Source organism: Manis pentadactyla (assembly GCF_030020395.1).
Source record: "Manis pentadactyla isolate mManPen7 chromosome 15 unlocalized genomic scaffold, mManPen7.hap1 SUPER_15_unloc_1, whole genome shotgun sequence".
NCBI classification, from domain to species: domain Eukaryota; kingdom Metazoa; phylum Chordata; class Mammalia; order Pholidota; family Manidae; genus Manis; species Manis pentadactyla.
In genome coordinates, this window is record NW_026644588.1 from 3252727 (window position 1) to 3279628 (window position 26902).

At 51.9% G+C, this 26902-nt stretch overlaps 1 protein-coding gene and 1 pseudogene across 4 annotated transcripts; both read right to left on the reverse strand.

Moving 5' to 3' along the window:
• Positions 1–1233: 1233 nt before the first annotated feature.
• LOC118911578 (leukocyte immunoglobulin-like receptor subfamily A member 6) lies at positions 1234–8999 on the reverse strand. Of its 4 annotated transcripts, XM_036883815.2 has the most exons (8): positions 7888–8998; positions 7648–7683; positions 7215–7496; positions 6794–7093; positions 6338–6616; positions 5742–6041; positions 5318–5425; positions 1234–3890 (listed from the first exon to the last, which is right to left on the reverse strand). In XM_036883815.2, exons 1-8 carry the CDS (start codon positions 7934–7936, stop codon positions 3769–3771), a joined length of 1476 nt encoding a protein of 491 aa, XP_036739710.2. In that variant the 5' UTR covers positions 7937–8998; the 3' UTR covers positions 1234–3768. The 4 variants fall into 4 exon arrangements, with proteins under 4 accessions (XP_036739710.2, XP_036739711.2, XP_057352631.1 ...); XM_036883816.2 differs by lacking the exon at positions 7648–7683 and having other exon boundaries at positions 7888–8999; XM_057496648.1 differs by lacking the exon at positions 6338–6616 and having other exon boundaries at positions 7888–8999.
• A 6650-nt stretch (positions 9000–15649) lies between these two features.
• Positions 15650–19935, reverse strand: LOC118911577 (leukocyte immunoglobulin-like receptor subfamily A member 6; annotated as a pseudogene).
• Between the last annotated feature and the right edge of the window lie 6967 nt (positions 19936–26902).

Below are 26902 nucleotides of genomic sequence, written 5' to 3' on the forward strand. Positions count from 1 at the left end.
AGGGGGCCCGTTTCCTCAGGAGGGAGGCTCCGGGCTCCGGGTGAATAGAGGCGATGTCCCCCCACCCAGGTTTGGGACGGGCGCTGGCACCCCTCTGCCCCCCGCCCCCGGCCCAGCACTGACCCCGCCCCCGTGTGGGGGGGAGCAGGGTCTGTCCAGGGGAGTCTGACGGGAGCGCGCGTCCCCGGGTGAGTGTGAGGTCCCCTTGGGGCCGTCCCTGCGGGCACAGCCCTGGTCAGATGCCACGTGGGGAAAGTGGGTGCCAAGGGCCGGGGCGCTGCCCCCACCCGCGCCTGAGCCCTGCCCCTCGGGGAGCCCCGGAGAAGCCCCTGCAGGGCAGGGAGAGGGGAGTGTCCGCCCAGGTGGGCACGGTGGGGTGACCCCGATAATGGGGAGTCGTGCTGTGGAAGAGGGTCTGCAGCCCCGTGCAGGGCTCTGCGTACGGAGGGCAGAGGCCCCGAGGGCGTATGCGACTCATTATAATTGACGCATGTTTAAGTGTCTGAACATGAAGGAGGGAATTGCGTTCTTGGAACAACATCAGGGTTTATATTACAGAAGAGTACAGAATTTTATAAATGAATTAGAAAAATATCTTAGAAATGTAATACTTCCATTTAACACATTCAAAATAATCTTTCCATCAAGGAGAAGACACGGCTTCTTCTCCATCAAGATCATAGTATCAGATTTGAATACTGTGTTGAGGGTGTCCTGTAGGACGCAACACAGAGAGTCTGAAATTAGAAAGTTAAGGTCCATGTGCAACAGAGAGAGGCCAACGGATACTGTGAGAGCCGGAAGGACGGCGTGAGATGCTGCGCAGGAACAGCCCGGGGGCCGTCATCTCCCACATTTCCAGGAGGCTGGGCATTTCCCACGGATGCAGAAACACACGTATGTGCCACTGTGCGTAAGTACGAGCAGGAAATCTGAGTCCTGATACTTCGTGGCAAAGTGAAGGTTGATATATAAAATGACCAAATGGAAAGTAAGAGAAGAAATGTTTCCATCCACACTGAGCCGACACTTAAGTAAAATGGTAATAATTCATAATTTTCATACATTACCAAACAATGAAAGATTAATTGACCTACTCAATGGTTAGATGAAAGCATGCCCCCAGAGAAAATAAATTTTTAGTAGCAATAACCTGTCGTCCAAAACAGCATCATAAACGTGAATTTTAAATCAAGGGAGGATGTGTTTTTATTATTTAAGACAATAAACTGATAAGTATATAAATATTTAATCTCATTGAATATAAGGCAAAAGTGTTAAAAAATTTTCATCTTTTAAAATAATATGTTCACTGCAAAAGTAAAGCACTCCAAAACATAAGTTCTCTAATCACACATTCTTGAAATACATAAAGCATGTGTTAATACATAATTGGCGATTCAACCAAATGTTTAAATTAAGAAGGTGAAAAGAATTTTTAAAAATGTAAGTGACACACTTTAATGCATAATCTGATGTGTCTAAAAAGCTTTGCATTATTTATATTATATATAATGCATAAAATGATTTCTGAAAAATATTGTATAAAAATAAGTAAATAACACATAATGTTATGTGCATGGTAATAGAGAACAAACATATTTACGGCCCATGTTGTCCCTAAAATGTTAAGCATTTATTAGACAAAATGTACTCCAATTATTTTCATACTGTCAGGGTAGACATCATATTCCCTGAGTAATCTGCAATTTTATTTGCAATCAGCAATAGGAAGGTGTTATTTAAAAATCCAATGTTTCATGAAAGAAGTAAAATACTAAAACATGGAATATTTGTTCAACTTGTGAAATAGTAAGACAAAAGGATGATGAAATTACATCACATGAAACACGGAGAATGTGAGAATCAAAAAAACAGGCTCAGAGCCATGTCAACAGGATGGCAGAATGAGTTGCTCCCATCAGGCCCTATGGCATTGATATTGACAACCCACACTAAGGCAGGTGAACCCCGTCTCTGAAATACCCCCAAGTCCATATTGGTGACCTCCATCCCATTCAGATTCATGGACATGAGGGGCTCAGGAGCTCACAGGAGCCCACGTCCCATTCCTCAGTACATAACCTGTGATGTTGGGCAAAGTGTTTGTTCAGAGACCCGGTATCTCAGCGGAGAGTGGCTCCTGTCCAGTAGACTCAGGTGAGGCTGAACAGGTAGAGGGTGGTCATGCTTTAAGGGAACCTCAGTGCCAGCATGTGAAGTGTTTGCTTAATCAGATCAGGAGCAACTTTGGTTGGTACACAGTGTCAAGGGAAGGCCGTGGCTTTCCCCACCCTAACCCAATCCCATCACACTAAAACATGTACAATATAAGCATAGGTTATAGATAGAAATGTGTTACTTACCCATGACAATAAGTGGACTTAGGGGCCCATAAATGAGTCCCTGAGAACATTGCCAGTTCCAGATGGCGGCTTCCATCTTGAACCAACCATCGTAGTGGCTACAAGGGAAACCCTGCGGTTTCCCTTCAAATATTTACAGGCCTAAACAGAATTATGTCCCCCAAATAATGCTTGTTTCTCCTTTGAACTTAATGCACACAATGGAATGACTACCTCATGCTTAGTATTTCCCTTTGCTATTGTGCTTGAAAAGTGATCTGTATTCCTGTTTACAGTTTCAGTGTGTGCTTTTCCCGATGTAAAATATTCCATTACACATATATAACATCACATGCACTGGCTGTGGTTTCGATTTCTGTAGTATTTGTCTAGATTGAATGACATGCCTGTCAATATTCTTTTGGAAGTGCCACACGCTTGCCCACACACGTTCCTGTGTGCGGTTACGGGCCAGAGCCGTGTGTCCTCCTCAAACAGACAGAAGCAGCTTTCAGTCCTCCCAGTTTGTGTTGGGATTCTAGGCACTCCCTATTTCTCCCGCAATGGCCCATTTTCTCCTTTTGCCTGTCATGTGGATGTACTGGGACTTGGGCATCACGATCTCACTGAAACTGTGGCATAACCTTGAGGCAGAAATCACCATGGCCTTTAAAACAGAAGAAATACGCGTGCAGCTCAGGGTCCCTGGTGAGCTGGGCTCCGGCTGGACGGTACACACTCGCGAGAGGCGTCTTATGCATTCCACCCCAGCTGCACGTACACTGGCGTCTTGAAGTTGGCCATGAGGGAGTATTCACACCAAAGGAACAGGCAAATGCCATGAATCAGGGCCTTGGGAAAAACTACTTTTCAGAGTTGGTTTGCCAGCACGGCACTGCGTCTGTCATCTGATGGAGAGAGAAGCACCTGGTGAGTCCCGAGGGGGATTTAGGAAGTGGGTCTGGATTTACCTCTTCCGTGCTGGACCCGATTTTTACCCATTTTTTCAGCTACCTAACGCAGATTCTGTGCTCTGAGCTGAACAGAAGTACATCAAGGAATGTGACTGATCAAGACAAGGAAGAGTGGGTGTGTGTATGTAAACGTGGGTCACAGCATGAAGGCTGTACAGGTGTGGTCCCAAGCCTGCCATGTGGATGGAGCCTCACATGATATGTGTGTGAAAAGAAGGGGATCAGTGGGGCGCAATCAATAGTGGAGGAGAGGAAACACCCCGTGTTGATGGCAGATCTCCAGGACGTCTCCCCACGGCAACTGCTGCCCATGCCTCCCACTCCTCTGACCTTCTGGGCAGGCAGTTCCCTCAATTCGTGCTCCAGATTTTATTCCAGAGCCTCCTGGTCACACACGATTGCTTTTCCAGGATTGCCCTGGCTGGATGCTGGGATGTCGTCTCTTGTGTTTAACTCCTGGTCGCCTCTTGGGTTGTTTTCGGGCTGTGTCCAGCCTGACACAACAGCACCCCGAGGACCACCAGGATTAAGCCAGCAATGCCCATCCGGATGAGATTCTCCACTGTGTGATCTAGAGGGTGTGAGAGTAGGGATGGCAGACAATGAGGTCAGGGTCAGGGAGAACCGGAATCATCCTGGGGCCCCTGTGTGTCCACAGAGGGCACCTGCCTTCCATTGACAGGGCTTGACCTTCTGAGCCCAGCCCCTATAACTGAGAACGTCTCCTTCTCATCCCTCCTGGAGTCTGACATGCTTTGTGATGGGCTGAGGGTATCAGCTCCTCCTGAGGACCAAGAAGATACGGCGTGACTGGGGTAGGGGCGTGGGACACGCAAATGCTGGAGTGATCTCTTCTCTGATCTCCAGGGAGTCTCTCAACTAGTAATGCCAATGCAGTCATGAGGTGGGCATTCCGGGGGGATTATCATGCATCTAATTAGGAGGCAAAGATGGACATCTGGGGCTTCAGCGTGTCCGGAGAGTCAGAACATGAAGGGGTGAGAGGCTGGTCTGCCCTTTCATTCCCCCACCTCCGCCAGCAACTTCTGCCCCTGACTTTGGTTTTCTGTTTCTGAGTCATGTTCCTTCCTTCTACTTAGCTTCCTTTTTGAAAATAAATGATGGGAGATGTACAACACATCAGGCAAATTTTTTTTAGGATCCAGAGTTACACACAATTAACATAACTTCTTATTATGCAACCCGTGTGTACTCTAGACAGGAAGCTTGATAAGAAACAATCAAATAAAGATACATGATAAAGTAGAACATTCATCTGGACAAAAATACAGGCGTCTGTAGACCTAAGACAGGCTCTGATAACCTGACGCAAGGACCACCAAGAAGCACCAGTGCCCAGGGTGGGGAAGGACCACGCGTTGTTAGGGAACCCGGTCCAGCTGACGGCCAGCTGCTCGTGGATATTGGGGCAGAAACCCTGCCTTTCTCTCTCTCCCTCATAATGACAGCGCTTACTGGGGAGCCAGGACCTTCTCAGCGTGGCCTGAAGTCCCAGGAGAGAGAAAGGACCCCTGCGCCTCCTTCCACAGAAATTCACTGGCCCTGGAGTCAGAACTGACCGGAACAGCTTCTGCCTATGCCGGCTGGCAGAACAATGTCCCAGATACGGATGGGGTTTGTCAGTGGGTCAGTCCAAGAGTGGCTGAGCCAATCAGGGCTCGGCTTAGGCCCCCAACCGTCCTACCCGAAGCGGAGAGGCGCCCCGGCTCTTCCTGCGCGGGCTGAGACCCTCGGAGCCCCGGTGGGGCCGGGATCCTGGGATCAGCACCAAGGACAGGGGCCGGGCCTGGGGTCTCTCTGCCCGCCTCGCCCGCCTCAGGGGGCTCCTTCCTCTCTATGGCTACGCTCCACACTGACCACCTGGCAGGCCCCGGTGACCTCGAGGCTGCCTGAGACCGGAGGCCCCTCCGCAGACCCCGCCTTCCCCCCCAGCCACTGGGGGAAACAGCGCCTTCTGTGTGCGTCTGGCATGTTGACCTGAGAATCTGGCAAAGCCTGGTGGAACCTGAACCTCTGGGCATGGAGGCCTTGTTACCCAGCAGACATGAGGTTCCTCCGTGGGGCTGAGGGTCTGCACCCCAAATGCTGTGGGAACAGGACAGGAGAGGCTGTGGGGCTGTGGCCCATCTTCATGTATCTTACCCCAGAGCTTTGCCTCAAAAGTCAGCTCTTTACACCCTCAGTCTCTGCCCCACACAGCCCAGCCCTGCCTCTGTGTGTCTGTGAGGTGGGGTACAGACAGAGCATGGGGCTCCCCACCTTCCATCACTCCACGGGGTGGGGTCCCCAGTGGCTGACCTCACGGTGCCTCCTTTCCTCCCACCCCAGCCCAGAGCTCCCTGGGGACAGGCTGTGAGCCAGGGGTCTGGGCCCTTAGTGGACATGGGCTGGGGCCCCTCACCTGAGACCCAGAGCTCCAGGGGGTCACTGGGGTGTGACAGCAGGAAGGGGGCACTGCTGTTTGAGCTGTAGCACCTGTAGGTGCCCCCGTGGGCTGAGGTGACAGGGTTCAAGGTGAAGCTGGCCCGGAAGGGTGCAGCTGTGTCTCTCCCTCGAAGGTGCTGGGGAGGAGCAGGTGACCCCTCCTTGGACAGATGGAAGGAGTCCCCCCAGAGCTCAGAGAGGCACTGCAGGGTTACAGTCTCTCCCCAGGACACAGAGGGCCCCGGCTGGACCGAGAGGGAGGGTTTCTCGGACATTCCTGTGGAGGGGAAGGGCTTGGTGTGTAGAGAGCTGCCCCTCCCCACACACCGTGCACCCGGAGCTGAGGGTCCCCGTCCTCTCTGCAGAAACTCTGACCCCTCTCAGCTGCCCTCAGTCTCTGGGGAGGGGTCTCTGTCTCCGAGCCCCTCGGTGCCCCTTTCTCACTCCCTCCCCTCGGACCCCTGGCCCACCTCAGCCTCTGCTCCAAGATCCTTCCCTGGCCCCCATCACCACCTGGGCCACCCGGGGCCCAGCGCCTGAGCAGACAGGACCCAGGCAGGGAGGGGACCTCACCCGTGACCAGGACGTCCAGGGGAGCGCTGGGGGCCGACCACGCATGGGACACATTGTGTGCCCCGTAGCATCTGTACCGGCCCCCGTGGGTGCCATTCGCTTGGCCCAGGGGGAAGTCGGGGCTGGGCTGCCCACCCAGAGGCTGGGGGGTCGGGAGCCCCTCCTTGGTCAGGGTGAATCTGTCAAAGCCGGCCTCCGAGTGACACTGCAGGGTCAGGCTGTGTCCAGACGGCACCAGCGCACCAGGCCGGGCTGAGAGGGAGGGCTCCTTGTACACGCCTGGAGGGGGACAGGCCCCTGGGGCTGCAGTGGCCATGCCCACTGGTCCCTCCCCAGCCTCCCGCCTGGGCTGCTGGCCCCAGGCCGCCAGCGTCACTGGCCCTCCCCCGCCCAGGCTTCCACAGGCCGGTCACTTTGGGGTCAGGAAATAGCCATGGCTGAGCCAACCTCCCTCACCTGTGACCTCCAGGGTCAGAGGGCCGCTGGGGAGTGACCACACGTAGGGGCTTTTAGTTTCAGAAGTGTAGCATCTGTAGGTCCCGGCATGGGAGATGGTCACGGGGTCCACAGGGAAGTGGGCCTGCCACCCCCCAGCAGAGAACAGCGGGACCACGTTTTGGGGTGAGTCAGCTTCTCCCTCCTTCAGCAGGTGGAAAGTGCCCCCTGTGACCTCTGACCTACACCTGAGGGACACGGTCCCTCCTGACGCCACCACAGGGCTTGGGTCAGCCGAGAGGGAGGGTGGGTCGTACACTCCTGAGGGAGAGAGCGGAGCCGGGTTAGAGGTGCGGAGGGCGAGGGGGGCGAGGGGGCAGGTCCCCTGGGGGAGGGCCCGGGGGCGGGGTCTCCGGGGGAGGGGTCTGGCGCCTCCCCTCACCTGTCACCACCAGGGTCAGGGTGTCACTGTGCTCTGACTTTCTGCTCCCGTTCTGGTATCCACACTGGTACCGTCCTGCTAGGCTTGAGCCCGTGGATCCAATGGAGAAATCAGCTTTGTCTCTGTACTTCCGCTCGCCATCTACTGTCCAGGATCCTGAGACCTCTTTATACAGAGTGTAGTTGGCAGCCTCCAGAGGCCCCTGACAGTGGATGGTCACAGGGCTGCCCTTGGTGACCATGGAGCCTGGGTCAGCCCAGATGGAGGGCTTGGGGAGGGTCCCTGTAAAGGAATCAGACCTGGAGTCCGGGGGTGCCCTTCCCCTGTCCCCGGCTGTCACTCCGAGGCCCCCCGGGGGGTCGCTGCGGGCCCAGAGCCCCTGTGCTCCCAGCTGCCCAGGGGCCGTGAAGTGGGAGGCCCGGGGAGGACTCACCCGCCTGCACGCGGTCCCGGGGACCCCGACACAGCCCTGGAAGAGAGCCCCCCTCTGAGCGGCCCACCCGGAAGCTCAGCCTGGCTGGACCCCGAGCGCTGGGGTCCCTTCTGGGGCTGAGCGTGCTCTCCCCCACTCCCTAGAGGTCCTGCCCCACTGAGCTCCTGTGCCTGGGGGGGTCAGGCCCAGGCCTGGGAGGGCAGGGCAGCCCCATCCCTCCTCTGTCCCCCCATAGCTCACCGAGGCAGAGAAGGGCAGCGAGGGTTGTGGTCGAGGCGCTGCCCCCCATGTCCCCGTGGCCAGACAGACGGACACGGGGCGTGCTGACAAGGACAGCTCCCTGTGCCTCGTGTCGGGTTCCTCTCCAGGGGCCTCTCCGGAGGGAACAGCCCCCAGCGCCCCGCTCTGCTCCCTGAAGGACGGGGCCGAGGCCGCAGCAGGCTCTGGGACCCTTCAGAGCAGAGCTGTCTCCAGACCCCACAAGCTCCACCACCCGCAGAGGGCAGGGCGCCCAGCCCGACTTCTGCTCCAGTGGTGACTCTGCCTTTTAGAGCCCGTGTGACCTTGAGCAAGTCACTTCCCCTCCTGAGGCTCCGTAAATGCAGCTGTGCTTCCTTCCTTCCACCATCCAGGCAATGAGCCAACGTCTATTGAGCAGTGACCCTGTCCTGGCATGCGATTCATTGGTGAAGGTGACCAGTCCCTTCCCCGGGCGCACGGGGCTGGTCGGTAACCACAGAGAACACACACGTGGGGACAGTGACGCTTTGGCTGCGTGGGTGGTGAGTGGCAGAGAAGGGAGAACAGGGGACAGAGGGACTCAATGGCAGGTGGACATCGAGCAGCCATAGACACGGGATTGTGGGGACCTTCTGGAGAAGGAGAGGCCAGGACAGGACGGGGGTCCGTCCGGGTGCGGTGAGGGGACGCCGTCCTCGGCCAGCAGGGGTGTGACCTCCCCTGAGACACGTGAGTCTCAGAGGGTCTGCGCCCCTGCAGGGGTCCTCGGGTCTCATCCTTCAGGCAACAGGACTGGTGTCAGTCCAGGGGCGTGTGGGCAGGTGGCCGTGTGGGAAGGTCGCCACCCTGCAGGGTGCAGCGTGGGGGGTCGGCACTCGTGAGGAACCGGTCGCCTCCGGCCTCCCCACCGCTCGTGAGGAGCCCTGCTCTCCGTGGCCGTGCGGGTCTCCCGGGCAGCCCCGCCACCGTCCCGAGACCGCGAGCACGTTCCCCGGCGAGCGGGAGGGGGCGGGAAGCGCCCCTGCAGCTGGGCCCCTGCAGCCGCCGCGGTCCAGGACGTCTGCAGGGAGCCTGCGTGCCCAGCCGGTCAGGAGGCGCTCGGGGAGACACACGTGTGCGTGCAACGCAGGGCGCGCGTGTGTCCGGGGAGGAGGCGGTCGGCTGGGGGGTGGGGGGGTGTCTGCGGGGAGAGTTCGGCCCCGCCTGGTCTCCCCGGACTGTCGGGCGGAGCCCGGGGGCGTCAGGGGAGGAGGGCGGGGGCCTGCGGAGGGGTCTGTGCGGGGCGGGGGCCCTGACAGGCGAGCCCGGGGTGGCGGGGAGGCTGCCCCGAGCCCCGTGGGGGCCGTCGGGGTCCTGGAGGAGGGGCCGCTGGGTTTGTGTGGGTGGGCGAGACGGGAGAGCACGGGCCCCCCAGTCCCTGCCCTTCCCGGGCCGTCACAGGACGGGCGCCCCCGGGCAAGGGGGCTCGGAGAGGTGTTCACGCCCTGTTCTGACTCGCCGGGGGGCCGCCCCTCCCTCCCGGCCTGGGTTTGTGCTCCTGTTCCTCCGGGCACTTCCTCTGACTTGCCTGTTTCCACACAGCCGCAGCTGTCCCCACAGCTGTCCACGCGGCCTCCGCGTGCCCTGCGCCTCCTCACCACCTCTGTCCCTCCGAGGCCTGGACCACAGCAGGAGCTGGAGACAGTGCTCAGCTGGGCTTTGCTGTTGGCTGTGGTTTCTGTTTTCCGTTCATCGACTGACAGGCATTTAGATGGTTGCTGCTCTTTGTAGATCTTCAATAGTGCGTCTGTGAAGGCCGTTGCATCAATATTTATTCCAATATCTGTAGACAAGGCTTTATCCTTTCTCTTCTCTTCTGCACTGTGGGGGGAGTACTTACCACGGGATGCACCCTCTTTAGGAATTTTCGTGCACGGGACAGTGTGAGTTCTAGGCTGCACCATAGGTCTCTAGAACTTATGAATCTTGCATACCTAAAACTGGGAAGTGGAATTCCTTGGTCATATGGTAGTTTCAGTTGTGACTTTTTGAGGAACTGCCAAACTTCTTTCCACAGTGGCCGAACCATTTCACACCCCAACAGCAATGCCTGTGGGTTCAGATTTCCCCACATCCTCGCCAACTCATGATTTTTTACAAAATCTATGGTGTGTGATTTGTATCTCATTTTGCTTTTTTTTCCTGAATTTCCCTAGTGACTAGTGGGTTGAAAATATTTTCATATGCTTGCTATCCATTGGCACATCATCATTGTAGACATGTCCATTCAAGCCATGTGACTGCTTTTTTATTTTTAATTTTTATTTTGATATCGTTAATATACAATTACTTAAACATTATGGTTACTAGACTCCCCCTATTATCAAGTCCCCCCCCCACCGCATACCCCATTACCATGTGTGACTGCTTTTTAAACTGGTCATATATTTGTTGTTGAAGTGGATGTATTCTTTATAAATCTGTCACGGAGTGACAGAGTGGCTCGTCTGCCTCCACACTGTATCTGTCTCCTTTGCTGCCATAACCTTTGGGCCAAAAGGGAAAAAAGGAAGAAGGTTTTTGCCCAGCCAGCCTGCAGCACTGCATGCAGGCTTGTCGATTACCAAAAGGAATTTTGCTCCCTGCTTAAGATTTCTGCAAATAGCTCCTACCTGAAGCTTGCCTCTTCCAGGAGATGGGGAAATAATGTATGAAAATAACCATTGCCCTGTCAAAGAGTTGTGGGGACATTGTGACCAGACCTGGGTTGGCAGGAGTCGACCAACCCAGGGCATGGAGTCTCTCATCTCCCTCTGGACCCTTGCTGGTGCGCAGATGTCTGCTGCCTTCCTTCCTCCCTAACTGGTTCCCCCTTCTGCTCCCCTTTCTCAGGCGTAAAAGAAGCTTGCAAACAGCCCTGAGTTAAGATGGGGCTTTTGGACACGAGTCCCCCACCTTCTCTGTCGGCTGGCTTTCCGAATAAAGTCGCTTTCCTTGCCCCAACACCTTTTGCTTAGCTTATGGGCATGTCATGCACCGAAGGACAGAAGCTTTGGCTCAGTAATGGGCTGTGGGTACTACATTCTGACCAGATAGGATTTGAACATGTATTTTCCAATTCTGTAGGTTGTCTTTTTTTTTTAATTAAGGCATCATTGATATACACTCTTATGAAGGTTTCACATGAAAAACAATGTGGTTACTACATTCACCCATATTATCAAGTCCCCCCCATACCACAGTGCAGTCACTGTCCATCAGTGTAGTAAGATGCCACAGTCCCTATTTGTCTTCTTTGGGCTACATCGTCTTCCCTGTGACTCTACACACACAATGTGCACCAATCATTATATCCCTCAATCCCCTTCTCCCTCCCTCCCCACCCACCTTCCCCCACCCCTCCCCTTTGTTAACCACTAGTCCCTTCTTGGAGTCTGTGAGTCTGCTGCTGTTTTGTTCTGTAGGCAGTCTTTTATATATGCTGTTTAGTGGCTTTTGATGCTCAACATTAAAAATTTTGATGCTGTTCAGCTGATGTATTTATTTTTCCTTTGCTGTTTGTTGTTTTGGTGTGGTAGCTAAGAAAGTGTCATCAAATCTAAGGTTATGAAGATATACCCTCTATTTTCCTCTGAGAGAGTTGTATAATTTTAGCTTTTATATTGATCTACTTTGAGCTAGTTTTTCTATGTGTTGTGTAAGGCCCAGCTTCATGGTTTTGCCGGTGGATCCAGTTTTTCCAACGCCAACTGCGGAAGAGTCTACTCTTTCTCCATTGAGAGGTCTTGGTCCCCTTGTCAAAAGTCAGCTGGTCTTTTGTGTGGATTCGTATCTCCTCCTTCAGTTCTATCCCGTGCATCAATGTATAGATCCTCACACCAGCACTACCCTGTTTTGATTACTGGGGCTTTTTAGTACGCTTGAAATCAGGAAATGTAAGTTCCCCAACTTTGGTCTTTTTCAAGATGTTTTTGCTCTTGTGGGTCTTTTGGAATTACTTTGAAGTAGAGAAATGGCCTTATGCATTTCTGCAGAAATGGCCTTTGGGATTTTGACACGGATTGAACCGATTCGGTCGATTGCCTTGAGACTTTTGTCAACTTAACAACGTGAAGTCTTCCAAGCCACGACCCTGGGAAGGTAGCCCATTGATCCAGGGCTTTTCAAATTTCTTTCAGCAGATTGAAGAATGCCGCAGTGTGTGAGTGTGCACCTCCTTTGTATATTTTCCTTTTCAATGCTGTTGTGATTGAACTGCATCACCTAAAACGATATGGCAATGTCTTCATCCCCATTCCCTGTGAATGTGGCCTCTTTGGAAATAGGGTCTTTACAGATGCCGTCAGGTAAGGTGAGATGATTCTAAAGTAAGACGGGCCCTATTCCAAGGTTTCTGGTGTCCTTATCAGAAGAGAAGAGACCCACGGAGAGATATGTCCCTACAAGATCAAGATATATAAGGAGATGCAGCCCTATGAAGATGGGGACAGAGATTGCATCAGGCCGCCACAAACCTGATATTGCATGGGGCCAACGGAAGCCAAAGAGAGGCAAAGAAGGATTTTCCTCTAGAACTTACAAAATGAGCTCGGCTCTCCTGGCACTTTGGTTGTGGACATTTCCTCTCCAAATTGCAAAAGAATAAATTTCTGTTGTTTTAATCTAACTGGTTGGTGGTAATATTTTATGGCAGCCCTAGGAAAGTAATAGGAAGTGAAAGAACACAGTGTTTGCCATCCTGGCTTGGTCTCTGGAGCCTGGGCTTATCCTGGACCTTTACTAGTTGGCTATTCTCCAGAAGTAAGGTTTACAAGGGACAAACTGCTTTTTTTAGGGTATCAGTTGTCGAGGTCTGTCATTGGAGATTTCCTTCTCCTGGAACCGGTTCACACCCAAGTGTTATCTGCACTTTACATGATACACCAAGGCTAAGGGATCCTGCGTCTGCCCTTCAGGGTCAAGCCTCCAGTTTGTTTCCATCTGGGAACGGCATGGAGAGAACCGTGACCCCAGGGGCCGGCACCCCCTGTATACAGCCGCCTCCCATGTAATTGCAGAGATGGGGTGAGGTAGGGACCAGGATGATGCTGGGAGGGAGGGTCCTGCCAGCTGCTCAGCAACACTTGGGCAGGACCGGGTTGGGAGGCAGGGAGGAGGAGCTGGCAGATTCTGGGAGACAGACCTATGTTGTTAGAGGGTCGCCCTAATCCAGCATGCTTTAGGCCAATTACTTCATGAGCTGAGATCATGTTTACAAAGGAGGAGATGCCGCCACCTAAGGGTTACGTAGTGAAACTCAGTGTTGGGGTGTGTGCAGGCTCTGCACACAGGAGGCACTTGGAAAACGCTCGTCTGCACTGTGGTATGCAAGAGCCACATTGCGCAGGGCTCCCTGCAGAGCCGCCTTGTGGGTGCTGAGCAGAGTGATCCCCCCCGGGCTCCCGGTTGGTCAGGGCTCTGCTGTCACTGTCTGGAACTGGAAGGGAGATGCTGCACATTCATTCTGCACTTTGCCCCAAATGAGGGAGGGGTTCTTACCCCTGGGAGTTTGTTTCTGTATTTGATTGGCTCACTTCAATTTGACACTTTTTTGTTTTGTCTCAGCTGTCTGCAGTGCACAAGGGACATTTCTTGGGCAGGGAACTGAGAGTGAGACCAGATTTACTGAAATGAAAGAGGAAGGTGGCAGGGGAGCATGCTGGCTTGATTCACTGCAGATGGCAGTCAGTGTGCGTGCGTGCGTGCGTGCGTGTGTGTGATAACATGTAATCCTTTCTTTCCTCTGGGTTCCCATTTACAATCAATCCATTCACCCCTCCTTTCTGTCAAAGAATATACACAAATATCAACCAGGTTCCATACAATGCAGCAAGCATGAAAACTCACACGGATGGTATTCTCTGACCCTTCTAGTCTCGGGGATGTGATAGACATCAAATACCTAACTGCAAGATATGTAATGACACATGACCACAGGTGTGATGTGGACCAGATCCCTGGAGATCGGAGAGGTCACAGCAGAGTTGCATAACTAGTCTGGGCATCATGGTGGGTCGACTATGAGGAAGTAGAAGTGTGAGGACAGAGCTGAGAGGAAGAGTCGTCACTGAAGGGGACAGGCAGGCTGAGAATTCGGGAGGAAGAGTGTAGATCAAGGTCCCGACTTGAGAGGGATCATGGCCACAAAGCCCCTGGGTCCCTCGGAGTCCCGGGATCCAGCCGGGCTGACTTGCTGCGGTCACCCTGGCCGTTTCTGACTACAGGCAACACCGCCTCTATTCAGAGCAGCAAGGGCCTTGGCACGCCCCAGCCCAGCTTGCAGACTGGGAGATGTGGGGGTGTTAGGGTGGGACACAACAGATCGCAGACCACGGTAACGAGAACCTCTGACAGGAATTCCACAGGAAGGGGAGCTCGTTCTCATGCACATTCCCCAGCCCCCCTACTGGGACAAGGGGGGGGTCAGGCATCCAGACTGTGGGTCACTCTACACCAAGACCTGGTGTGACCCCCAAATCACTGCCTACTAGGGTTGAACCCCAGGCCTGAAGTGACCACAAGTCCTTACGGATGACCTCTGTCCCATTCAGATTCACAGACATGAAGGGTTCAAACTCACATGAGCCCATGTTTCAATGCTCACTGCATACACTGAGATGTTGGGCAAATTGTTTGGTTAGGGACCCAATTTTTCACCTGGGAGGTGGCTCTTTGTCCAATTAGGCTCAGGTGAGTCTGAACAGGTGGGTGGTGGTCATGCTTTCAGGGAAGCGCAATGCCAACATGTGAACTATTTGTTTTATTTAGATCAAGAGCAACTGTGGTTGGTACTCAGTGACAAGGGAAGGCCGTGACTTCCCTTGTCCTACTTCAATTCCACCTCACCAAATTGTATGGAAAGCAAGTGTAGGTTATAGAGAGAAATGTGTTATTTACCAGTGACGGCAAACAGACTTAGGAGTCAAAGAAATGAGTCCATGAGAACATCATCAGTTCCTGATGGCGGCTTCCATCTTTCACAAAACCTTCCATCATCTCCTTATAGTTTACCCTGTGACGGATCACACAGGAATGTTTTCCTTCTGTTATTTGCAGGGTTAAAATTAGTTATGCCTCTTTAAACAATAAATATTGTCTCCTCGTCAACATTATGTAATTTCATAATCCTTAACCCACTCTTTTAAAAATTTACTCTCATTTATTTAATATCATGTCTGAAAATTGATCTGCATTCTGTTTCTAGTTTGAGTTTGTGCATTTTTCCTGCTGTAAAATATTCCAGTCATACATATACCACAAGTAATCATTCATTCTGACATTGATTTCTATGGTTTTTGCCTAAAATGAGTGACATACCTGTCACTGTCTCATGACTGTGTTATCATGCCTACTCACGCATCTTAACCTGGAATACATAATTATGGGCCAAGGCTGCATGTCTCTTCCTTTTACCTAGTGATTGTTATTTACTCCCCAAACTGACTGGGGTCATTGGTACTCCCACCAGTAAGGTACTGGAGTTCTAGACACTCAGAAATTCTCCACATTTGATCTTGCCATTATTTACTTTCACCTCTTATGCGGGTGGACCTGTGGCATAATGTTTAAGAGAAAATTACCATGACCTTTAAAACAGAAGGAAACATATGTGCACATTGGGGTCACCAGTGAGGTGGGCCATAGCTGCATTGGAATCCCTTGTGAAAGAAGGTTCTACCCATTCCCTCCCAAGTGCACATGCAGTGAATTCACACAGGCACCTTGAACTTGACCATAGGGAGTTTTTATTAAGAGACAGACAGATACCCAATCATGAATTTTAGAAAAACAGTAATTTTTTAGAGCTGATTAACCACAACACCTGGCTGCCACTTCAAACTGTGGTCTGCTCATTCGGATAGCTGGTATTTCTGGAAAATGATACAGGGTATGAGGTGATGAAGAGAAAAGGGCTTAATGGGTCCAGAGAGGGTTTAGGAAATTGTTTTGGATTTATCCGTTCCAAACAGGACTTGATTTTTCTTCATTCATTCACTTACTTATTAAAAGAGCTGTTGTGTTTTGGGCTGAGGGGATGGAGGTACCAGGGCAAGTGGGGAAAAATGCAAGGAATGATGTGTGCGTGAAGGGGGACCACAGCATCAGGCCATATGAGGTGTGGACGCAGAGCAGCCATGCGGGAGGAACCCTCATGCAGCAGAGAGGAGAGAAGATGGGGAGGGGCGGCCAGCTAGAGTCAGGAATGGAAGGGAGGGGAGGCAGCTCAGTCCAAGAGAAAGATCCTGGATGGGGAGCAGCTCAGACAGTTCTCCTGCCCTAAACTGAGTTCTCCTCCTCAACTGTTCTAAGCAGGGAGTTCAGCTCACATCTAGCGCATATTCCATCCCCCCCACCCCCGCTGAAACTCCTGCGATTACCAGATTAATTTTCCCAGGCTCCGCCCCTCTGAACGGTGAGTCTCTTCCTGTTTGCCTCCAGAGGTCGTCACGGCGGCGCGGAGCCTGGAGGAGCACCGTCCCAAGGGCCACCAGGACCACACCAGCCACGCCCATCCGGACAAGATTCCCCACCGTGTAGTCCTGGGGGTGGGGGGCTGGGAATTGTGGACAAAGAGGCCGCAAAGGTCAGCGCCCACCACAGTGACCCAGGATCCTGGATGTGCGCCCAGGGAACCCATCACCCCCTGACCGGACACGACCCTCAGCCCAGAACTGAGAATTTCTCCTACTCACCTCTCGTGGGCTCTGACTGGTCATGAGTTGGGCTGATGGGATCAGCTGCTCCCGAGAACCGCAGAGCGAGTGTGTGACTGAGGCGCTGGGCAGAACCCAGCCTTCCCTGGACTCTGTTCTCCCAGCCCCCCTGCTCAGGACAGGCCTGACGCAGCTCCGTGAGGAGCCCTTTACTGCCCCTGCCAAGCTCCTCCAGCCCTTCACGGATTCTCTCAGCCTCCCTGTGTTGTGGAGGGCTGGAAGTGAGGCCACCGGAAGTGATTATGGCAGAACCGGAAGTGACGATACCATATATGGTTAGGCGTCAGTGACGTCATTGTGAGCCTGTGTATGTAAGCTTTGCTCAGAAAAAAAATGCGTTACTTGTCTGTCACCAGGGGTCAGTGGAGCGTCCTCACCCAAACTTTGGTTTCTGCATCTTTCTTCTTATCTCTGTGTATTTCTTATATCTCCCATCCACCCCTCTCAGGTTCGGCTGGTTTACGGAGCTAGTCTCCGCACTGTGTTATTTGAATTCACAACCTGCTCTAAGGCACTTTGGAGCGGAGTTTGGCTGTGGCCCACGAGCTCAGGATTGGAGAGAAAAGTGGTGTCTCACACACAGAACTGGGTGTGTGTGTTCTGTGTTTGACCTGAGACACAGCAGGAGGGGTTGGTGAGGGGCTCCCGAATTTCCTCTGAGGACCCCCTGAGCCTCTCATTCATTCCTGTCGCAGACCCTCCTGAGGATGGGGACCAGGGCTGACCCAGCTCAGACAGGACAGATCAGGGGCCCCTCACCTGAGACCCGGAGCTCCAGGGGGTCACTGGGGTGTGACAGCAGGTAGGGGGCGCTGCTGTTTGAGCTGTAGCACCTGTAGGTGCCCCCGTGGGCTGAGGTCACAGGGCTCATGGAGAATTTTACTTGATTCTGCCAAGTTTGGGACTTTAATCTGAGATGCAGTGGGGGCTGGGCTGACCCCTCCTTGGACAGATGGAAAGTGTCCCTCGGGCTCCCCGACTGGCACAGCAGGGTCACGTTTTCTCCTGGGGCCACCATGGGGCCCGGCTGCACCGAGAGGGAGGGTCTGTCTGGGAGCTGTCCTAGAGAGGAAGGTGGGTGAGGAGTGCTGCCGCCCTGTTCTGACGGAGCCACCAGCCTCTCTGCCTCCCTCCCTCCCTGGGGTCCCTACACCCCAATATCTGGACATCATCACCGGTGCCCCCAGCAGGCCCTGTGCAGAGTCTGGGCCCCCGACTGACCCACTGGCTCCTCACCTGCCACCAGGACGTCCAGGGGGTCGCTGGAGGCCGACCACTCGGAGGAGAGGCTGTGTCCCCCGTAGCACCTGTACCGGCCCCCGTGTGAGGGTCTCACAGGGCCCAGGGGGATGTGGGCCTGGGGCTGCCGCACAAGGCTCTGGAGGAGGCCTTGTCCCCCATCCTGGGTCAGAGCAAACCTGTCATGGCTGACGTCAGAGTGACACTGGAGAGTCAGGTTCTGCCCAGGGGTCACGACAGGGACCTGCTGGCTCAGGAGGGAGGGCTTCCCGGACACACCTGGGGAAAGACCAGCGGGCATGGCGGGGGCTGCTCCCCAAGCCCCTCCTGTCCTGACCTGGGTCTCACTGTCTCCCACCCCCTGTGTCTCTGGCCCAGGAGCCCCGGGCTCCCCTCAGCCCACCCCCTGCTCTGGGACCCCCGGGGAGCAGACCCTCCTGAACTGTCTGGTGCTTCAAATCCCAGAGGGGGCAGGGCTGGTCCTCACCTGAGACCAGGAGCTCCAGGGGGTCACTGGGACGGGACCACACCTGGGGGCTGAACGTGTAATAGCCATAGCATCTGAATGTCCACCTGCGGCTGGGGGTCATGGGGCCCATGGGGAACAGGGCCTGGCGCTGCCCACCAGGGAGTCACTGTGCATCCAGGGTCCTGGAGGGCTTGTGTTCTCCATCCTCAGTCAGAATGTACCCACTGAATGACTGCCATGAGTGACACTGAAGGGTGATGGTCCCTCCTGAGGTCACGACAGGGCTGGGCAGGGCTGAGAGACTGGGTTTGCTGTGTAATCCTAGGAGAGGGGAGGTGGCCATGATAAATGGGCTCACGTCCCCACATACCTCCAGGGCTGGGCTGGGAGAGGGGACACCCGAGAGCACACCCCCTTCCTGAGGGCAGAGCCTGGGGCTGGGGCCCTGAGTGGGTCTCACCTGTCACCACCAGCTCCAGGGGGTCACTGTGCTCTGACCGGCCATCATAGGAACAGTGATATGTCCCTGCATAACTCTCTGTCATGTCCGGGATGGAGAACGTGGCCTTGTCCCCGGGCCCCAGTGGTTTCTGTTTGTCCCAGGACTCTGAGCCTCCCTCTTTCTCCAGTTGGTACTCCTGGGCCCCCAGGGTGCCCTGACACCAGATGGTCACAGGGCTCCCCTGGGGGACCACAGAGCCTGGCTCAGCCCAGATGGTGGGTTTGGGGGGGATCCCTGGAAGGAAACCAGAGGCTGGGTCCCAAGCCCTCCCACCCCGGGTCCCCAGCTCAGCCCCAAACCTCCCAGATGCCCCACCGCTCAGCCCAGACCTGCAGGTCTCCATCCCCAGCTGCCCAGGGGGGTGGCCCTCGTCCCCTTAAGGAGGAGGGGGCTGGGCCCCTGGGGACAGACTCACCGGCCTGCACGCGGGTCCTCGGGCCCACACTCAGCCCTGGGAGAGAGTCCGGTGAGGTCCCTGCCCTGGAGCCTGAGCAGACCCCCCTCCCCGTGAGGCTGCGGAGCCCCGGGGTCTCCCGACAGACCAGGCCAGGCTGGGGGGCGGGTCCCTCGGGTCCCTCCCGGGTCACTCCCTGACCAGGGCGCCCCCGGCGCTCACCGAGGCAGAGCAGGGCCGTGAAGGTGGGTGTCATGGCGGCTGCTCCCTGCGGCCACGGTGCCTGGAGGACAGGCCGACCACAGGGCGTGGCACTGGGGGGAGGGCTCTGTGTCACGGGGCCCACGTGTCAGCAACACCTCTAAAGCCGAGAAATGGTCTCTGTAGTATTTCTGAAATATGCAGCCACAGTTATGCAAAAAGGGGAAACTAAAGTTCCTGAAATTGAGAGGGAACCACAGCGGGAGAGGCCAGACTGAGTGGCCTCTGGAGCCGGGCGCAGCCCGGGGTCATCAGAGGGGAGGTGTCCTTCTGGGGGGACAGGAGAGGGGGCCCGTTTCCTCAGGAGGGAGGCTCCGGGCTCCGGGTGAATAGAGGGGATGTCCCCCCACCCTGGTTTGGGACGGGCGCTGGCACCCCTCTGCCCCCCGCCCCCGGCCCAGCACTGACCCCGCCCCCGTGTGGGGGGGAAGCAGGGTCTGTCCAGGGGAGTCTGACGGGAGCGCGTCCCCGGGTGAGTGTGAGGTCCCCTTGGGGCCGTCCCTGCGGGCACAGCCCTGGTCAGATGCCACGTGGGGAGAGTGGGCGCCAAGGGCCGGGGCCGCTGCCACCACTCGCGTCTGCGCCCCGCCCCTCGGGGCGCCCCGGAGAAGCCCCTGCAGGGCAGGGGGAGGGGAGTGTCCGCCCAGGCGGGCGCGGAAGGGTGACCCCGATAATGGGGAGTCGTGCTGCGGAAGAGGGTCTGCAGCCCCGTGCACGGCCTCTCCGTACGGAGGACAGAGGCCCCGAGGGCGTATGCGACTCACTGTAATTGACGCACGTTTAAGTGTCTGAACATGAAGGAGGGAATCGGCTTCTTGGAACAACATCAGGGTTTATATTACAGAGGAGTACAGAATTTTATAAATGAATTTGAGAAATATCTTAGAAATATAATACTTCCTTATAATACATTCAAAATAATCCTTCCATCAGGGAGAAGATCATAGTATGAAATTGGAATACAACTTACAGGGCATCTTTTACGATGCAACGCAGGGAGTCCAAAATTAGAAAATTAAGATCCATGGGGAACGGAACGAGAGAGGCCAGTGGATATTGTGAGAGTCGGAAGGAAGGTGTGAGAGGATGTGCGGAACAGCCCAGGGGACAGTGGCTGGGCATTTCCCTTTGATGCAGAAATACACTTATGTGCCAGGATGCAAAATATGAGCATGAAATCTGAGTCCCGGTATTTCATGGCGAAGTGAAGGAAATAAATGGGATCTGATTTTCAAACAGAAGAAAAATACCTAAAAATATGGGAACCCTACATTCCAGGAATTCACTGTGAGTGAAGCAATCTAAACACACCCCGATATTTATAAACGGCAAAGGTGGACGGTCATTAGGGGAGAAATCGTGGTACAAGGACATGTCGGTGGCACATCTGATCTCTTGGGACTCATGTCTCCCACACTGAGCCCACGCGTCGGGCTCCTCCTCTGGAGGTGAGGGCTTTGGGGTTGGAGCCCCGCCGTCACATGGATTTGCCCTCCTGGTCACTGTAGCATATCTTTTACTTGAAATTTAAAAATGCTGTCAAGTGTCTTAATAGAAATGGAGAATGAAAGTAAGGCATTTGAAATATGCAAGTTCTTAGACATTTTACTCTTTAAACACTCATAAAACAAAACTGAAATATGTAATAAGTTAAAAGCAATCAATGCAGTTCATGATGCGTGATCAAAACCGAAGGTTTCTGTGATGGCTGCCCTTGCACTGTTCACCATGTAAGAACTTATTCACTATGTAAGAACTTGTTCACCACGTAAGAACTTGTTCGTTACGCTTCAGAAGATTGGAGACTGTTGAGAATTAGGCTTGGGGTTGATTAATGATTGTGCATTGAGTCCCCTATACAGAATTTTATTGTTGTTAACAACCATTTGATCAATAAATATGAGAGATGCCCTCTAAAAAAAAAAAAGCAATCAATGCAAAATAAAGTGAGATGCAAAAATGAGAAAAAATGGCAAAACAAGTGAACACTGGAACTATGTTTGTATATACATCACATGTACACTTATATTTAAGGAAGCTGAAGCAAAATATTTGTGTCTGTGTAAGAGGGGGGGAGGGAGCTTTTGGAGGAAGGTAAGTGCTAAGAGTTTAGCTTATGGGAAATACCCTTTTCTTTTCTAAGGAGAGGAGGAATTTAAAAGCTGTTCAGAGTTATAAATGTTAATACCAATATTAACAATGACCATAACTACCAAAAAATTATAAATACAATACATAACTTCCAAATGAGTTTGTTATGATGTAATTATATAAAACATCTCAATCTGGAAGTGGTCTAGAAATTTGAAAAAAAAGCTAATATGTTGCAGGATATCTTAATCCATAATGAACTAATACTTAAGCAAAATGGTGGTAATTATACAAAATTATTCATTATATATGACAAAATGATTGAATCAAAACACACACCCCTCAGGAAAAAAGCAGATTATGGTAACAAAATTTAATCTGAAACAAAATCATTAATGAATATTTTAATTCAATAAGTATGTGTTATTATTATTTAATAAAATTAACGATAGCTACATAACTATTGAACCAAACTGAATGTAAGATAAAAATGTTTTTTAAGGAAAATTATATATTTACTTTGAAGACATAACACTCATAAACAACATTCACTGTACCTTAAATTTAATTAACAGTCAACAATAAGATGATATTTTGAAGGAATGGCAATACAGCAAACCAAACACTGAAACATTGAATACTTGTTTAAATTTATGAAATATTATGAAAAAGCAATGAAGAAATGACATTATATGAAAATGAGGAGAATGTCAAACCAAAAAAGCAGGCACACAGAGATGTCATTAGGATGGCAGAATGAGTTCCTATCATCAAGCCCTATAGCATCAATTTCGACAACCCAAAGTAAGGTGGGTGATCCCCATCTCTGAAACACCCCCAAGTCCATACTGGTGACCTCCATCCCACTCAGATTTATGGACTTGAGGGGCTCAGGAGCTCACAGGAGCCCAAGTCCCATTCCTCAGTACATAGCCTCTGATGTTGGGCCAGGTGTTTGCACAGGACCCAGTTTTCCACGTGGAGGAGGCTCATTGCCTGAGTAAACTCAGGTGGGGCTGAACAGGTAGATGGTGGCCATGTTTTCAGGGAACCTCATTGACTACATGGGAAGAATTTGCTTTGTCAGATCAAGAGCAACTTTGTTTGATAGTGTCAGGGGAAAGCTATGGCTTTCCCCGTCCTCGTTCAGTCCCATCACACTAAATTGTATGGATATAAACATAGGTCATGAATAAAAATATCTTGTTTACCAGTAACAACAAGTGGACTTAGGAGCTGAAAATGAGTCCATGAGAACGTCACCAGGGGTTGCTATGGTGGCTTCCACCTGGAACATTACGTGCTGTTCAAGGCAGCATCTTGAACATCTGCGCAGGACGTCTCCCCAGGGCTCCTGCTGCCCATGCCTCCCATCCCTCTGGCCTTCTGGGCAGGCAGTTCCCTCAATTCATGCTCCAGATTTTCTTCCAGAGCCTCCTGGTCACACACAATTGATTTTCCAGGACCAACCTCACTCCATGGCAGATGCCGCCTCCTGGGCTTACATCCTAGCAGCGCCTTGGGTCCTTGTCTGGCTGTGCTGAGCTGGAAAGAGCAGCGCCCCAAGGACCGCCAGATGGTGGCAGCCATGTCCACGTGGGTGAGATTCTCCACTGTCATCTCGGTGGCTCGAAGCCAGAGTCGTGGACAAAGCAATCACTGTAGTGAAGGCTGGCTAAAATCACCCTAGGTTCCCAGCATGCATTGGAGGGCACCTGCCTTCCAGCAATGGGATGTGACCTTCTGAGCCCACCCCCATAACTGAGAATGTCTCCTACTCATCCCTCCTGCAGTCTGACTTGCTTTGTGATGGGCTGAGGGTATCAGCTCCTCCTGACGACAAAGAAGATAGGGCGTGGCTTGGGGGGGTACACAGGAATGCTGCAGTGATCTCTTCTCTGACCTCCAGTGACTGTGAGCTAGTAATGCCAACCTCAGTCATGCGGTGGGACTCCATGGTGGATCACCCTGCCCCTAATCAGGATGCAGCGATGGACATCTGGGGCTTCGGTTTCTCCTGCGAGTCAGGGCAGAAAGGGGTGGGAGGCTGGGTCTGCCTTTTCATTCCCTCCCCTCAGCCAGCAACTTCTGTCTCTAACTTTGATTATGTATTTCCAAGTCATGTTCCTTTTTCTCTATCCAGAAATCTATTCTTTTTAAAAATATAGGATGGAATATCTACAGCACACCAGGCAGTATTTTAGGAGCAAGGATCACCACAATTAACATTAGCTCCTATTACCCATTCATTTTGTTGTCTTTTAGAGTTAATTGATAAGACACATGAAAAAAAGAACTGGGCTGTACTCCCTTGAGGGAGAAGGCGGAGCTGTGTTTAGGGGTCCCATCACCCACCACACATACTCCAGGTGTCTATCTGAGGGCTGAGGTCCCCTGAGGCCACACACAGGTCCTTCTGCCTGGGAGGAGAAGCTCACAGCGGGGAGAGGCCCCAGCGCTTGCGCGGCCTCACGTCTCACCAGCAGGGGCAGGCGGTCACTCTGCTCCGAACAACCCTTTGAGCTCTGACACACACACACCAGTATAGCCCTGCAATGTGCAAGCTCTTGGATTTAATGGGGAAATTAGCCTTATCGCTTGAATGCTGTGGGACCCACATGCCCAAGGGTAGAAGGACCCTCTATACAGATAGTAGATAACATCCCACAGAGCTCCTCCTGGTGACCATGTGGACTGCGTCATCCGAGATGGAGGGCTTGGGGAAGGCCCCTGGAAAGGAATCAGACCTGGAGTCCAACAGTGCCCTTCCCCTGTTCCTGGCTGTCACTGCAAGGCCTTCCCAGAGGGTCCCCGTCAGCCCAGACCCTCTGTGCTCCCAGCTGCCCAGGGGTTATAGGCTGAAGGAAGGTGCCCAGGGGGGGATACACCCACTTGCAGGAGGTCCCACAGACCCTGACACAGCCCTGGACATGTATGTAGCTATAATACATACAACAACCACTACATGAAGGCAAAAGGCTAAAGGGAACTATAGGTTTGTAAGGCGTCTACATTTCACTTGAAGAGGTAAAATACTAACTCAAACCTGGCTGTGTATAGTTAGGAATGGATATGATAATATCTATAGCAGCCACCTAAACAGCGTTCATAGAGTTATAGTTAAAGCACCAATAGGGAAATTAAAGTAGAATACTAAAAATACTTTTAAGGGTAAGAAAAGGTAGGAAAAGAGTAACAGAAAAAAAATAGAGGGGACCAACAGAAAATATAAATGATAAACCTAAATACAACCTTATCAGTGACTACACTACATATAAATGGTCTAAACACAACAATGAAAAGACAAAGATTACGAGATGGGTTTAAGAAAAAGCAACTACAAACAAGACCCTACTATATGCAGTTCTAAGAAATTGACTTCAAATGTAGCGATGTGGCACCTGTCCTCTGAGGCTGCCTGCACTCCCCGTTCTTCAAGTGTGTACTTTGCCTTAAATAAAACCTTCTTGCTGCTCAGCTTATTGCAACACACACACATATATAATATATTTATATACGTATAATATATATAGTGATGTAACTAGTGAAGTAAAGAAATGAACACTGTGGATGCATCTTGAGAATATTATGCTAAGTGAAAAAGGCCAGGGAGTGTGTGACCCCACTTCCATGAACTTCCCAGAACAGGCAAATTGCTGGGACGGGAATTAGAGCAGAGAGGCCCGGGGCCTGGTGGCAGAGGACAAGGGGCCCTGCTGTTTAATGGGCAGAGAGTTTCTGTTTCAGATAATGAACATGTCCTGGAGACGGACAGCGGCCACGATTGCCCAACAGGCAAATGTACTTATGTCGCTGAATTGTACACTTGAACAATGGCTAAAAACGTGAAGTTTATGGTATGCATATTTTGCCACATCAAAAAAATAGAAGGATGAGAAACATACTATACAAACATTAATCCAAAGAAAATGTAATTGGTGGTATTAGATTCCAATTGCTGCTGTCACAAATCCCCACAGACTTCATGGCTTAAAACAACACAGACATATTATTGTACAATCCTAGGGCTCAGAAGTCCAAAACCAGTCTCACTGGTATCAAGTCAAGGAATAGGGAGACATTCGTGTACTCCATCTTGGTCCAGAACCGGAAATCTAAAATGCAATGGGTTTCTGTAATATTGGCCACGTACCGAGAGATACTGCAAAACTCCCTTTCCATTTGTAATACGTCTTTTTATTATTGTGGGTTTTCTGTGCACATGACTGTGTCATCTGTGCATAATACAATAATATTCTTATCTGTTTCAGTGCTTTCACTTTGTTTTGCTTTAATGCAATAATTAATTTAATATTATTTAATAAAATAAAATTAATTTTCTTATTTAATCATGCTAACATGGTATTTAATAAAATAAATGGTATTTTCTTATTTAATCATGCTAACATGGTACCAAGCTAACAGAACTGATCATAGGAAACATTTGGATATTCTCAGTCACAGAGGGAAGGAGCCCAAGGTCCCACCTTTACAAATGACGTCTAGTGTCCATGGCTACATGTGCCTTTACAGGTTACAGAAAATTTCCGTATTGTTTCTGATGAGTTTTTATTTTCATTATTAATTATTGGTGCATTTTGTCAAGGGCTTTGTTCACATCTGTGGAAATGATCATTTTTTCCTTATTCTGCTACTGTGTTGGTTTATATGGGTTGATTTTGAAAAACTTAAGAGACCCCGGTGGCCATGAGGTGTCCTTTTCATACATCACCGAATCGTTAGTGATGTTTTGTTTACGGATCTACGCCTAGGTCCATGTGAGGAGGCATCCTGTGATTTCCCCGTTTTACAATTTCTTTGTCCAGTTTTGGTGTCAATATTTTCCTTGACTGAGAAAATGTGTTGGGTGTGTTTCCTCTTTTTCTAGTCACAGGAAAGGTTTTGCAAGGTTGGGGTGTGTGTGTTTCACAAGTGCATAAGCGTTTGGGGGAAGTGGCCAGGGCGGCCTCCTGAGCTGACACATCGACATATTGCAACACGATCACCGTCTTACTGTGTCAGCTCACACCTCCGTGCCTGCACGAGTTGCCGTTTCTTTTCTGTGGTGGGTACATTTAAGGTCCGCTCTCTTAGAATCACTCAAGAACAGGATACAGTATTATCAGCTATAATCGCTAAGCTGCCCATCAGATCCCCAGAACGCATTTATCTTTCAACAGGAAGCGTGTGCCCCAGGCCAGCAGCTCCCCATTTCCACCCACCCCCATCCCGGGAACCGCCCTCTACTCTCTGTTTCTCTCAGTCATGTTTTTAGATTCCACAGTTCAGTTGTGGGACAAGTTTTGATTCTAGCATCAATGTATACA